Raw genomic sequence first — 12834 nt, forward strand, 5'->3', positions numbered from 1 at the left:
GACAAACTCATTAACACAGTCATTCTGCGCTCTCTTTTTATTAAAGCATGTGTACAAGCCGCACAAATGGATTGCTCGTCTCTGTTCACTTTATTGTTTTAGTTTAATGTGTCGCTTGTTTTTCAGTATTTTCTTTTATTGTCAACGCAAACATGTACCTCAATGCAGCAGTATTTGCAGTGCTATGCATCCTCTGCCTCATCTGATCCACTTCTGCTATTTTTGCTTTTTGTATACTTCGAAACATTTGTTTTCTTTTGAATATTCATAAACTGATTTATGTTTTCTCCCCATTCCTCATCCACTAAAAATATTATATTTTCGTGTAAGTATTTCAATTTAGTTTTTGATCAAGCTAGTAGTTACTACGCCACAACACAGTTGAACATTATTTGATCCTCTGACGTCTAAACATCTGCTGTATCCTAGGATACAGTGTAGGGCTGCTACAATGTCGGAGTCAAAATAAAACTGCATTTTAATCAAATTATTGTGTATTTCCTAGAAAATAGTACTGGGATAATATTTAATAATAGACAAAAATCGGGCATAAATCAGTAAAAACCGACGTCCGTTTTTCGGTAAAATTTGGAAAATAAACCGGAAACGCGGAACACTAAACACACAATGAAACAGAAGGAGATGGAATGCTAATTGAAATAACAATCTACCTAAAAGCAGACAACTACAAATGATGATATACCCATGGGGAGTTAGTGGGTTTACCCCCTCATATTTCTGCCACTCTTTTCAATCTAATAAATTCACAGAAATGTGTCACAGGATGAAGTGATTGTATCCAACTTCTGCTGTCATGTCAACCAGAGTAATCAACAGGGTGTTGTAGGAGTTGCATCTTGAAGACAGACATCAAACTATTTGTATACTGATCAAACCCACCCCTTACACCAAACAAAGTATTTGACTGGCCTAATTCATTCTCTCTCAAGCACAATATATATTTTGGTTGTCCAAATCCAAATGGACCCCAGTGGACAGAATCCGGCACAGGTGGCACGCTGTGTTTAGGTCAGGATTGAGGTGAACTCTCAGAGCTGTGAGTGGAATCTCTATAAGGTTTGCAGGCACTGTGCAATGCCTATTTCTGGTAATCAAGACAAATCACCCATAACTAGATGTGTCTTTTCATGAAGGCAGGAGCTAAATACATTATTTATTCATTAGTGTTCTCATTATCTCCCATCCATTGCGAGACTATTGGAGAATCAATACCAACAAATGCAGAGCATTTAATGTCGACCCAATGTTTTTGCTGTCCCTGCAATAGCTGATGTAGAGAAGCAATTCTGTGTACACGGTTGTACTGGCTCAGTTTACAGTTAAGAACCTAGTTAAACTTGTGAACTGTTTGCAGTTGTCAAGTGAAAATACAACAATTACAGTTTGTCTTTCTGTAAGCAGTGAATAGTTAATTTCAAAAAGTTTGTACAGAAGAACCCACAAGCGTTTGTATACTAGGGTTTTCACATTGTTTGTAAGATACCTTTTAAAATGACTGTACTGTGACAAAGTACCACAGCTTGATAATGTAATAAATAACTTCCTACTGCTGCTAGTAAATACTAAATAAACATTTAAAAAGAAAGCACCACCAATAATAGTAAAAGAATCAAGTAATAACAATTACATAAAATTATCTTAATTGTTTGAGATATGGAAGAGGATAAATTACAACCCATATATTTTTTCTATATATTTTATTTGTGAAGTTTTGCTCCTTAAAATATATAATTATATACATTTTGCAGAAATGGAAAATTATAATATATACACTCCTAAGTAAATGAACAGTGCAAATTATTTTAAGAACAATGCATCTTCTTGGATTCCTTCAATACCGCTTCTTGTGAAAGAAACCAAATTCAAGGTCAACCTGCTTCCCCTGAGCCAACAAATGGAATAGATGAAGCCTGAATCAGAAAGTAAATGAAGACTCAGAAAGGAAGAACCACTGAATAGTGCCCCTGGGAACCCAACAAAGGATCGGTATCATATTAACAGTCTTTGATGCACCGCTTGTGCCTTATAAAGAGAAAAGAGATGTTCAGTTATATATATATATTATACACACACACACACACAAGTACTGCCGCCCTACACTTAATATAAGAGAATTGAAGAAAACATGTTAGTAACAAGCATTTGGTGAACATTAGCCACCAATTAATAGATCAAAATACACAATATTGAGGGAGATGTTTTGGACAGTTCAGAATATGGGAAAATAGATAACGGGCTAAGGGTGCATTTAGAACAGTTACATATAACTGCAACAATAGAAGTTGGTAGCCAAGTTAAAGATAAGAATTCAATGCAGATCATTAACCCCAACCATGATTCATAAAAACAGTTTATCTTGGATTTTCAGGAGCTGTTCTAAGAAAGCATTAGTGAGGGATAGGGCCTACATATTTGCTTCTAGCCACATTGAAGGAAAATTCAAAATCACAAAACCCATTACTGAGAAAACATACACTCTCATACACCAGGGTCTGGAAACTAGGTGTGTCTCACAGCTGAGTCCAGATCCTGGCCAAAAAACAGTTATCGGCTTGCTACAGTACAAGTCAGTCCATGTTAAGTGTGTTACTGCTTGTACTTTAGAACATGCATTTGAAATGCATCAAATAAAGTGTTTAAACAGATTTAACCTCAATATAAAATGTAAGAATTTGAAGAAGCCGCCACTCTCAACTTTACAAATGTGTTTGAAATCCCCCAAAATGTACTGACTGTTCCATCAAAGTGTTAAGCACAAGGTGCTACACATTAAAAATCAAAAGGAAAACATTTGCATTCACAAGTAAATTGGAAATGTAATTAACTCATTAAACAATTTGTCAGTTCTTCATGACATTTTAATGTAAATTTAAATTTGTGAAACATCTGAGGAATGTACAACTTTAAAAGGGGTACTTTATATCATGTACATTTTCTTTATTTTTGCATGTTATACATTGATAGATGAAATGGTAGCCAGAGATGAGAAGGATGATGACAAAATAATGAGATGCAATACCTTTTATTGCACTAACTAAACAATAATTAATCACAAGCTTTCAAGACCTCAAATTAAGCTTGTGATTAATTTATTGTTTTTAATTAGTCCAATAAAAGGTATCACGTTATACACAAATTCTTATATCCAGCTCCTCTATCTTTAGCTCTCCCTTCCTGATAGTTAGATTACTGGTAGACAATCTATGTTGTCCTCCTTCAATTCCTCCCTGGGCTGCCCAACCCCCTTTTTACATTTCTATGGCTTGACCTCTCCGCCTATCCCATTATATTTAATGCTGCGTTATTTCTTTGCCTGATTGACAATGTTCTAGTTTGTTGTTTCTGCTGAACCGAACCCCACTGTTCAACAGCTGCTTGAGGGTTGGCACGGCGCTTGGTGGCATTATTTGTTATTGTATTTGCTTACACACGTCCATTACTCCTTAACAGATAAATCTCTTACCATGCTCCAAATAAGGAACCTTTGTAAAATGCAAACTATCCCGACTCCCAATGCAGAGATGAGTGGGAGGGGGAATGCAACACTTCCTGTTTGAACAGCTAATTCCATCACACTACAGTGTAGTGAATTAGGTATACAATTTATTTTAATATAAATTAGTCTCTAGTCGCCCACTCAGGGACGTCAAAATGCAAGAAATGAGACATACCTTATATAAGTTCTAGATCATGTAGAATTTGGATTCCCTTGACAATAATCAACATTCACACAACGTGTCAGAAATATAAAACAATAGTTTATTTAAGAATAAAAAAGGGGTGCACAACTAATCTAATATTACAGAAAGGAAAGGCTATTGGTTAGGAGGTATACGTGAATAGTATACAGTTCATTGATTTCATAGTCAAACAATTACAACCATAACATCATTAGCATATGGTTAATATACGAATATTAATTATGGCTGATCACATTAGTATTTTCAATACTAGTTTCTCGTTATAATCGATCATGTTTCATATCAAAATGACAGAGAATTAACTTACCATTCAGAATGGAATCCAACATTCCAGTACCTAATTTAGTAAATTAGTTTTACCGTGTTAATTTATTTAGTTTAGACATGATCTACCAAACTAATAATATGTTATCAACCTCAACTGAATATATATTCAAATTAACTCAGAAATGGGGCAATGATCACATTCTCTGCATTTACGAGGCATCTCCTCTGAGTTGCACATTTCAACCAACAAAATAAATTTCTTACACACTCTAAAACAGGAAGTTATATTCTATTCCTAGAACAATTTATCCACGATTTCCATTACACGAGAGTAGATGTTAAAACTTCATGCTGATCTGAACTCGGCTCTCGCCAAGATAAGCACCAACTAAGACGTAGCTTTACAGTAAACTAATGTGATCCATATGTGTCTCCATCCATTTACGTTTCCTTCCATATGATGATGTAGATATCCTTCTGTCTGGTGTTAATGGCTGAAGTGTAATGCTGGCTCCAGGGATCAGCTTATTTTGCCTCCCTGGCGCATCAGCACACACAACGGCTGCGATGCTGGCTCCGGGGATCAACCACAGTGCGGCCTCCCCAGCGCATCAGCATGACAACCGTCTGGATTGAGCTAAGTAGGGTACATCTCTGGGGTTTTCAAGTGGGCACCTTCCATCCTCAGTGTTTCGTCGACTAGCCCACGACACCTCAAGAGGGCTCGACGGTGATTCTGGCGTCCCAGCATCACCCCCCTCCGTCCCCCACTCAACTCAGCCCAGCTTACTTACCTGTACATCAGCGTTTCTTTCTTTCTATTGTGCTTGAGATCCCCAGCCAGAATCTTTCCGTCTCAACCACAGCCAGTTGCTGCTCCTCTCTGCTGCTTCAGATAAGTTCTTCACTGTGCGACGCAACTCTTGGCCACTGAATCCGATGTCTCTGAGAAACCGGGTTGTAGAGTGTGCCACAAATCCTCGACAACCCACTTCCACTGGGTAAACCCGGACTCTCCATCCTCGCTGTTCCGCTTCAGTGGCTAGTTGAGCATACCGCAGTTTCTTCCTCTCATACGCCTCATCTACAGCATCCTCCCATGGCACTGTTAACTCTACCAGGTGAACAAGGCGTGCTGATCCAGACCACAAGACAATATCTGGTCGAAGGTTAGTGGTGGCAATCTCAGGTGGAAAAATAAGCCGTTGACCAACATCTGCCAGCATTTTCCAGTCTCTAGCAGCTTCCAGTTGTCCTGGGCGAGGATTGGTTTTAACACCTTTTCTTGGTGGTTGCTCTCCTGGGCGGAGGAATGTTGTCTTTTGTGTGTAATGTTTTGATGGAACAGGTGACAACTTATTGGTCATGTTACGCTTGTCTTCCAATGCGAAGGCCAAACATCGCAGCACTTGGTCATGGCGCCAAGTAAACCGTCCTTGGCTAAGAGCCACCTTACATCCTGTCAAAATGTGCCTTAATGTTGCAGGTGATGAACACAAAGGACATGAGGGATCCTCTCCTACCCAGAGGTTTAGGTTCTGTGGTGATGGGAGAACATCATATGTTGACCTGATGAGGAAACTGATCCTGCTCTGTTCCATTGATCATAGGTCTTGCCAGCCAATCTTGCGTTGTTCCACACTCTCCCATCTCATCCATTCTCCCTGCTTGGCCTGGGAAATGGCCTTTATACACCTCATCCTCTCCTCCTGCTTTTGCACCTCGTTGACTACCAGCTTCCTCCTTTGAGCTGGGGCTGCCTTGTGCCATGTAGGAGGAGCTGAACTGAAACCAAGACCCCCTCTTCTATGCTGAACTTGCCCCATGATATCACCAATTCGAAGGGCAGCCTTTGTATCTTCCACAGCTTTCTTTGCCGCCCACTTTCTTCCAGTTTTCAACACAGGTGCTGCCTCCCTTACGCATTTATCGCGTGACTCTACTAATGTCATTTCCAGTCTGACCTTGGCGCACTTAAACTCCTCGGTTAGAGCAGAGACTGGTAGCTGCAGTATTCCTTTACCATAAAGTCCCACTCTTCTTGAGGTAGCGTGGAACTCCCAACCATTTCCTGATGTATGAACTGATTAAAGCTTCCAGCTTCTCTACTGTTGTCAAAGAAACCTCGTACACAGTCAGTGGCCACAGCAACCTCGGCAGCAGACCAAACTGAAAGCACCAGAGTTTTAGTTTACCTGGTAGAGCGCAGCTGTCTATGCTCTTCAACCCTTCCACTGCTTGTTGTCTAACTTCTCCCACACGAACTGTATCCTTTAGATCCCCGTCGTACCATCTCCCAAGACTCTTCACTGGCTTCTCAGACACTGTTGGTATTGCCTCACCATTAATGAAGAATGTTTTATCTACTACTTTGCCTTTAATTGATAGCATTTGCTACAGTTAATTTCTCGGTCATAAAGCATCAGATATGTTGCATACTACTCAATTTTCAACAAAGAAGTAGTCAATCTTCTTGGGTGATGAACACTGCAGCTTCTTCCCTCTCTGGATCTGTTCCAATGAGTTCCAATGAAAGAAGACAGTACTTTGCTTGAAGTACGTATTGTGTTGCGTCGGCTCGCAATAAACAAATAGTTCTTTTCAAATGGAGATCAGTTTGTTGATTTCCAAGTCTTGCAGCATTATCTTTGTTGTCGGTAGTTTTCCAAATGGAAATAGTTCCGTTGATCTGACATACCTCAGTTCAGATAATGCGTTGCAATTGAAAAATAATGCAGTTCGTAGACGTGTTCTCGTTGCAATTCTTCTGACCTTAGGCCCAACTGCTGGCTATGCTTCCGTCCGTTTCGTGCAGCGACATGGAAACCAAGACCCGCTTTCAGATTAAGACAAAGTGTCCCGTTTACTGTTTCAGTCTCTCGTAGGGCAAAGAGCTACGGCTCTCTTCAAAAGATCATTTTAGTCATTCTTCAGAACATTGGTTCTTCCTTGCCTTCCGTGAATTCGAGCAATTATGCTCCCATAACTTCAAAATCTTTCTTCAGAGAAGTTTAGCTTTCATTTCATTTCATACGTCCCTTCAGAGGCACTTCTCCTGATTGTCTAAGTTCAGAGACTTGGTTCTCTGTGTGGAGCCTTAGGTCTCATGTTGGGAGCATTCTTTCTCTTGTGTGGAAAACGCGCTCCATTTCCTGCCTGGAGCTTTCTTAGTGTGGGAAGCTCACTGTTTGAAAGTCGCACGGCTGCTTTTGTTGTTTTCTCTTCAACCCTGTGATTGGATAGTTTGTTCATTTTGGGCGGTGCCAAAGTCCACGTAGAGTGTTTCCCATTGGTTGTTCTTGTTCCTAGAAGGCCCCTTGTTCTCAATTGGTCCACTATTTCACCCCCTGTCGGCTGGATTTATGAGATGGACCGTTTTCTGTCTGAGGTGTCAAAGCATCCAAAACTGTCTGGCTTGCCTTGTGTTAGATACTACTGGCGCCAAATGATTCATTCAGCAATAGGGGAAGATCAAACACTTGTCCAGCAGTTAGGTTATGACTCTTTCTAAAAGCATTCTTTGTCAGTGGGGAAGTTTGTGACCAAAAACCAATTAGACACAGAGAATGGCTTAGGACCCCACTCAATATATTTTAATTCTGTTAATTTCACACACAGAATGATATTATGACCCACTCTGACGCTACAACAGCGATTGTAGAGACATGCAATCACAGTACTAATAAAACAAGGATGGATACATATTAGGAAATTATTAAAATGTACATATTATAAAATATACATTTAGTGTGAGGGAAAAAATCATACAACGAATCATTCTTGAAAGCAAGGCGCTCACCTAGTATGTAGATATTCCTTGTATTTGTCCTACTTCCAATATCATTTGTAACTTCACATTGGTACGTCCCCGAGTCATTATGATCCAAGGGTCTACCAAATATTAAGGTGTTGTTTGCTATTCGCAAACCTGCTGGCAACTCTCCATTCAACCTGGAATGATTTAAAAAGAGATAAACAGCTCCAATTGGCAAAATAAAAGGGATACAATGGCCACCAACAACTATCAACAACAAACCTCTACTTGCTGTTAAAACATCCAACTAAAAAGGTTCTTGCTACAGTATAGAAGATCAATACATACCTGCGCCATGAATATTGTGTAGCCCCAGGATTGGCAGCAGCATTACATTTAAGTTGTACATTCTCCCTGCCAACGAACCAGTTATCATCATAACCAGTTATTGCAACTTCTGGTGCATCTGTAGTAGACAAAGCATTTTTAATTGTATCTAAATACATATAGTAAAAATGCAGCATTGATGCTGTGTCATCAGATTAAATAAATGTCAAAATGTAAGTGACATACTTATCTGAATGTTAAATATAAACTAAATCTTTTTAAAACCAGTATTATATATCTTATATAACCATGTGTCACAAGAGTCCAAGAAGTGCATTTGTTAGGATTTCTTTATCATATTTACAGCTGAATATTTAACAGCAAGTTATTTACATACCTGACATAGCTTAATAAGCAATTTCCAAGTCATGGTTCCCCCTTTAACTTCACCCTTGTGCATTTTCAATACATCTCTCCACTAGATTTAACCCAGGATGAATCAATATTTAATACAAACCCTCTTATATGAGAGGCGTATGAGAGGAAGAGACTGCGGTATGCTCAACTAGCCACTGAAGCGGAACAGCGAGGATGGAGAGTTCGCGTTTACCCAGTGGAAGTGGGTTGTCGAGGATTTGTGGCACACTCTACAACCCGGTTTCTCAGAGACGTCGGATTCAGTGGCCAAGAGTTGCGTCGCACAGTGAAGAACTTATCTGAAGCAGCAGAGAGGAGCAGCAACTGGCTGTGGTTGAGACGGAAAGATTCTGGCTGGGGACAGGTAAGTAAGCTGGGCTGAGTTGAGTGGGGGACGGAGGGGGGTGATGCTGGGACGCCAGAATCACCGTCGAGCCCTCTTGAGGTGTCGTGGGCTAGTCGACGAAACACTGAGGATGGAAGGTGCCCACTTGAAAACCCCAGAGATGTACCCTACTTAGCTCAATCCAGACGGTTGTCATGCTGATGCGCTGGGGAGGCCGCACTTTGGTTGATCCCCGGAGCCAGCATCGCAGCCGTTGTGTGTGCTGATGCGCCAGGGAGGCAAAATAAGCTGATCCCTGGAGCCAGCATTACACTTCAGCCATTAACACCAGACAGAAGGATATCTACATCATCACATGGAAGGAAACGTAAATGGATGGAGACGCATATGGATCACATTAGTTTACTGTAAAGCTACGTCTTAGTTGGTGCTTATCTTGGCGAGAGCCGAGTTCAAATCAGCATGAAGTTTTAACATCTACTCTCGTGTAATGGAAATCATACAATCTAAAATGGTGCAAACACTGATAAATTCCCCATTGCCACCCTCAATTAACACATTCATTAAAGATTAACAAAAAACTGCCAACGTTAATGGTAGGTTTTCCAGAAAAAACATACCTGCTTTGGTAGTTGTGTGTTCATTACATCTATTTCAATACTACTATAGTCCCTGTTCCAATGAAATGTATAAAACAAAATAAACTACAGTAGATGTCAGTCATAAGCAATCCTGATAAAAACAACTGTTATTAGCAACATTTTCCACAGAACCAATCCCGTCCCACTGGCTTTAATGTTAACGGAATTCGGATATTAGCAACTGCCATGCTGCTTATTGACAACTTTATTAGAAGGCAGGTTCCACTTGAAATTAATTTGCTGGCTCTGTCAGAGACAGCACACAAATACGTGTGCGTATCTCCAGGACTACAGTGTACGTGCACCACCGTTGCACATGGGTAATTCACATGCTTTATACAGCATTCATAACACACTGAAGACTGTGCTACAAGGCTGTATTTCTGCTGTGTGTTATGGCTTCCAAATATGTGGACCAGTCTCTCACCGATAAAGTTCAAGTTCTGGGGGCCATATGCGAGACCGGTGCTAAGAGAGTGAAAGTAGCTGAGAAGTCTGGCATGTCAAAAACTGTTGTTTCGTGCATTCTAAAGAACAGTGATGACACTTTAAGGAGGCCTCAACGTGATGGCAAGGAAGCGGACATTGGTGAAACCTTGTAGCCCTGGTTTCAGTATAAGCTCGACCAAAGTGCTCTCCCTATCCGGGCTGATGCTGAAACAGAAAGCGTCTCTTTCGTTGGAACGCCTGACAAAACTAAGTTCAGCGAAAGGAACATGGCAAGAAATAAGATGCTGACCTTCTGGCAGCTGCTGATTGGAAGGTGGACACCCTACCCAGCATTGTGGATGTGTTCCAGCCACGTGACATCCAGCCAACGAGACTGCTCTCTTCAGGGTTTTCTAGAGAGACTCCTAGGTATGCTGAGGAAAGAGTTTGCTGGAGGCAAAAAACCTATGGACCGCATTACATTGCTATGTTATGCAAACATGGATGGGACAGAGAAATGGCCTCTTCTGTTGATCGGAAAGAGCAAGCGCCTTCGCTGTTTCCCCAAAGAGCACTCAAAGCTGCCTCTGATCTACAGGAACTATGCTAAAGCCTGGATCACTAGTTAATTATTTCAAGAGTGTCTGAAGAATTGAAACCCCTACAAGACCATCACGTGTGCCTGTTGATTGACAGATGTCCAGCTCATTCAGTCAATGTCGCACATTGTGTTTAAATGTTTGCCTCTTTTGCTTTGGTTCCCAGCAAAAAGTTGCCATTATTTGAAAGTTACCAATAAATTGCTAATAACTGGCATCTACAGTATTTCAGTGGTGGAACAATTGTGAGCGGTTTCTGTATTGTTACACATAACCAAACGATCTACACTGCTGCAGTAAATGGTTATGGAATAACACATTGTTGATAGAGTATGGATGTGTCACCATATATCACTGAAGCTGAATGTTTTAACATTGTTTTATCTTCCAACACATCATACAAATGTAGTCCATGTAAATGGGAAGTGTCAGTATAGCAATTCCTCAAATCTATATAAGACACTACTTTTATATTGGGTTTTAAAACTACAGGTCAAACCCATGGTGTTGATTCGTTCTTAAGTGAGCACATGGTCATACAGTAGTCTTCAACCACTTCGACACCATGACGTACGCACGTATGTCAATTGAAAACCCACTTACAGTACCTTGCCGTACCTGCTTACGCCAAGTTTCCCATTCTATTCTATGATCGGTTTCTCAGTCTAGCATTTCAGGTTTCATTCTCTAAAGCAGTGCTAGTACTGTGGAATGTGCAATGAAAGTTGGGGGAGGGTCAGGTGACATTTTTATCCAATTGCGTGTCATGTAGCGATTCCAATCTAACTGTGGCCGTTTAGAAGGCTGAGATATATTGCAGGAAGCCATTCAGCTTTTACAAGTATATATATGGTGTTTTAAAATTTTTTTTTTAATTTATTATTAGTTTTACTTGTTTAGTTATAGTTTATATTTTTAGCAAAAGCTAAACATGGCAATGTACGTGGTCTTTCCATAATGAGCAATGGGAGTGAAGTTGGTTTGGAGGTTTTCGATACCAGCGACAGTGATGCTGACTCAGCGATTATGATGAAGAGGATGTGGAGCCAAGAACAATACAAACTGTACGAACAGAAGAGCATGCAGCTACTTTACAGGGAAGCCAGCTGCAAACGGGAAGCTGTTTGGTTTGAAATGGCAGTGCTGTGATGAAATACTATCAAAACACAACGCTGGGTACAGGCAATGCGGAAGCCAGATCCATCACAATGCCTGCGCAAAGTAGCTGTGTACACGCATTTGTGATTATCCCTCCAACACAAGCGAAGCAGACACCGTAAAAAAGGTACAGAGTCTACTACGAAAATGAAAACAAAGGACAAAAGAAAAATGTGCAGTGGTTGCGAAGGCAATCCCGGGTTCTGTTGTATTGAACATTTCAATAAATGGCACAGAGCAAGTTGATACTGGCACATGTTTTGATGTTGTTTGATTTTTATTTGATAATTACTGTTTACTGATTATTATTGTTATTAGCAGTGTTTTTGTTTTCATTGTTAAAAAAAAAACAACGCTTTTATCTCTATATTGAATATGGGTATGTAGTACACAGCAGCACAAAGGATTAATGAAAAACACAGTTTAAGTCATTTATTTGTGTTTTATTCATCATATGTTAACATTTTATAGCAATTACAGGTTTGAAAAAAAAAAAAAAATAATAATAATAATAATGATTTTCAAAATCTGGTACCTGGGAAGGGGTTTCATTTTTACACCTGGAGTTGAAGTGCTCAGGCCTACTATGCCTTTACTATACTCGCGTAGAGTGCAAGATGCACCACTCGGAGCCCCTCACCTTCTCTTTCTTTAATGCTTAGGTTGACTAAATGACTATGGCTGATGTAAATTAGAACTAACTGTCAATATATGAAATACATGTTTACAACTATAATAATAAAAAAAGGGTTTTAAAAATAGGAATCTATTAAATGTTGTACTTACGCAAGACATCCAGGGTAAATGGAATCCGTATCTCCGATTCTAATGCTGGGTGACGAATCACACAAGTAAGCTCCTTTCCTTGGGCAAACCTGGTTGGTTTCCAATTGTACCGATTTTCAACAGTTACACAGTCATTAGGCTTGTCAATCAAGATTTGAACAGGTTCTCCAAAAACCTCAGACACCCAGGTGATCTCTGCAGCAGGTTTTCCATTTTCAGCTGTGCACACAGCGACTACTGTCTCATTTCCCCCATCTATCAATGGATCAGAGCCACGTGACATGCTTATCTTGGGCTCAACTAAAAAACAAAACAACAAAAACCACATGAAGTATGAAGCACAACTTGACTCAGATAATAAGAAACTAAACAAAAAAAAATCTAATGC

At 40.1% G+C, this 12834-nt stretch overlaps 1 protein-coding gene across 2 annotated transcripts in view; it reads right to left on the reverse strand.

Moving 5' to 3' along the window:
- The window catches only part of LOC131738070 (nectin-3-like), a 141538-nt gene that overhangs the window by 77925 nt on the left and 50779 nt on the right, over nt 1-12834 (reverse strand). For both annotated transcript variants that reach the window (XM_059031294.1, XM_059031293.1), the window contains exons 3-5: nt 12447-12746; nt 8092-8209; nt 7789-7940 (exon numbers count right to left, since the gene is read on the reverse strand). In XM_059031294.1, the coding sequence (XP_058887277.1) occupies nt 7789-7940; nt 8092-8209; nt 12447-12746 (570 nt within the window). The remainder of the gene's footprint in view (nt 1-7788; nt 7941-8091; nt 8210-12446; nt 12747-12834) is intronic.

The sequence above is a fragment of the Acipenser ruthenus genome, chromosome 9 (genome assembly GCF_902713425.1).
Source record: "Acipenser ruthenus chromosome 9, fAciRut3.2 maternal haplotype, whole genome shotgun sequence".
NCBI lineage: Eukaryota > Metazoa > Chordata > Actinopteri > Acipenseriformes > Acipenseridae > Acipenser > Acipenser ruthenus.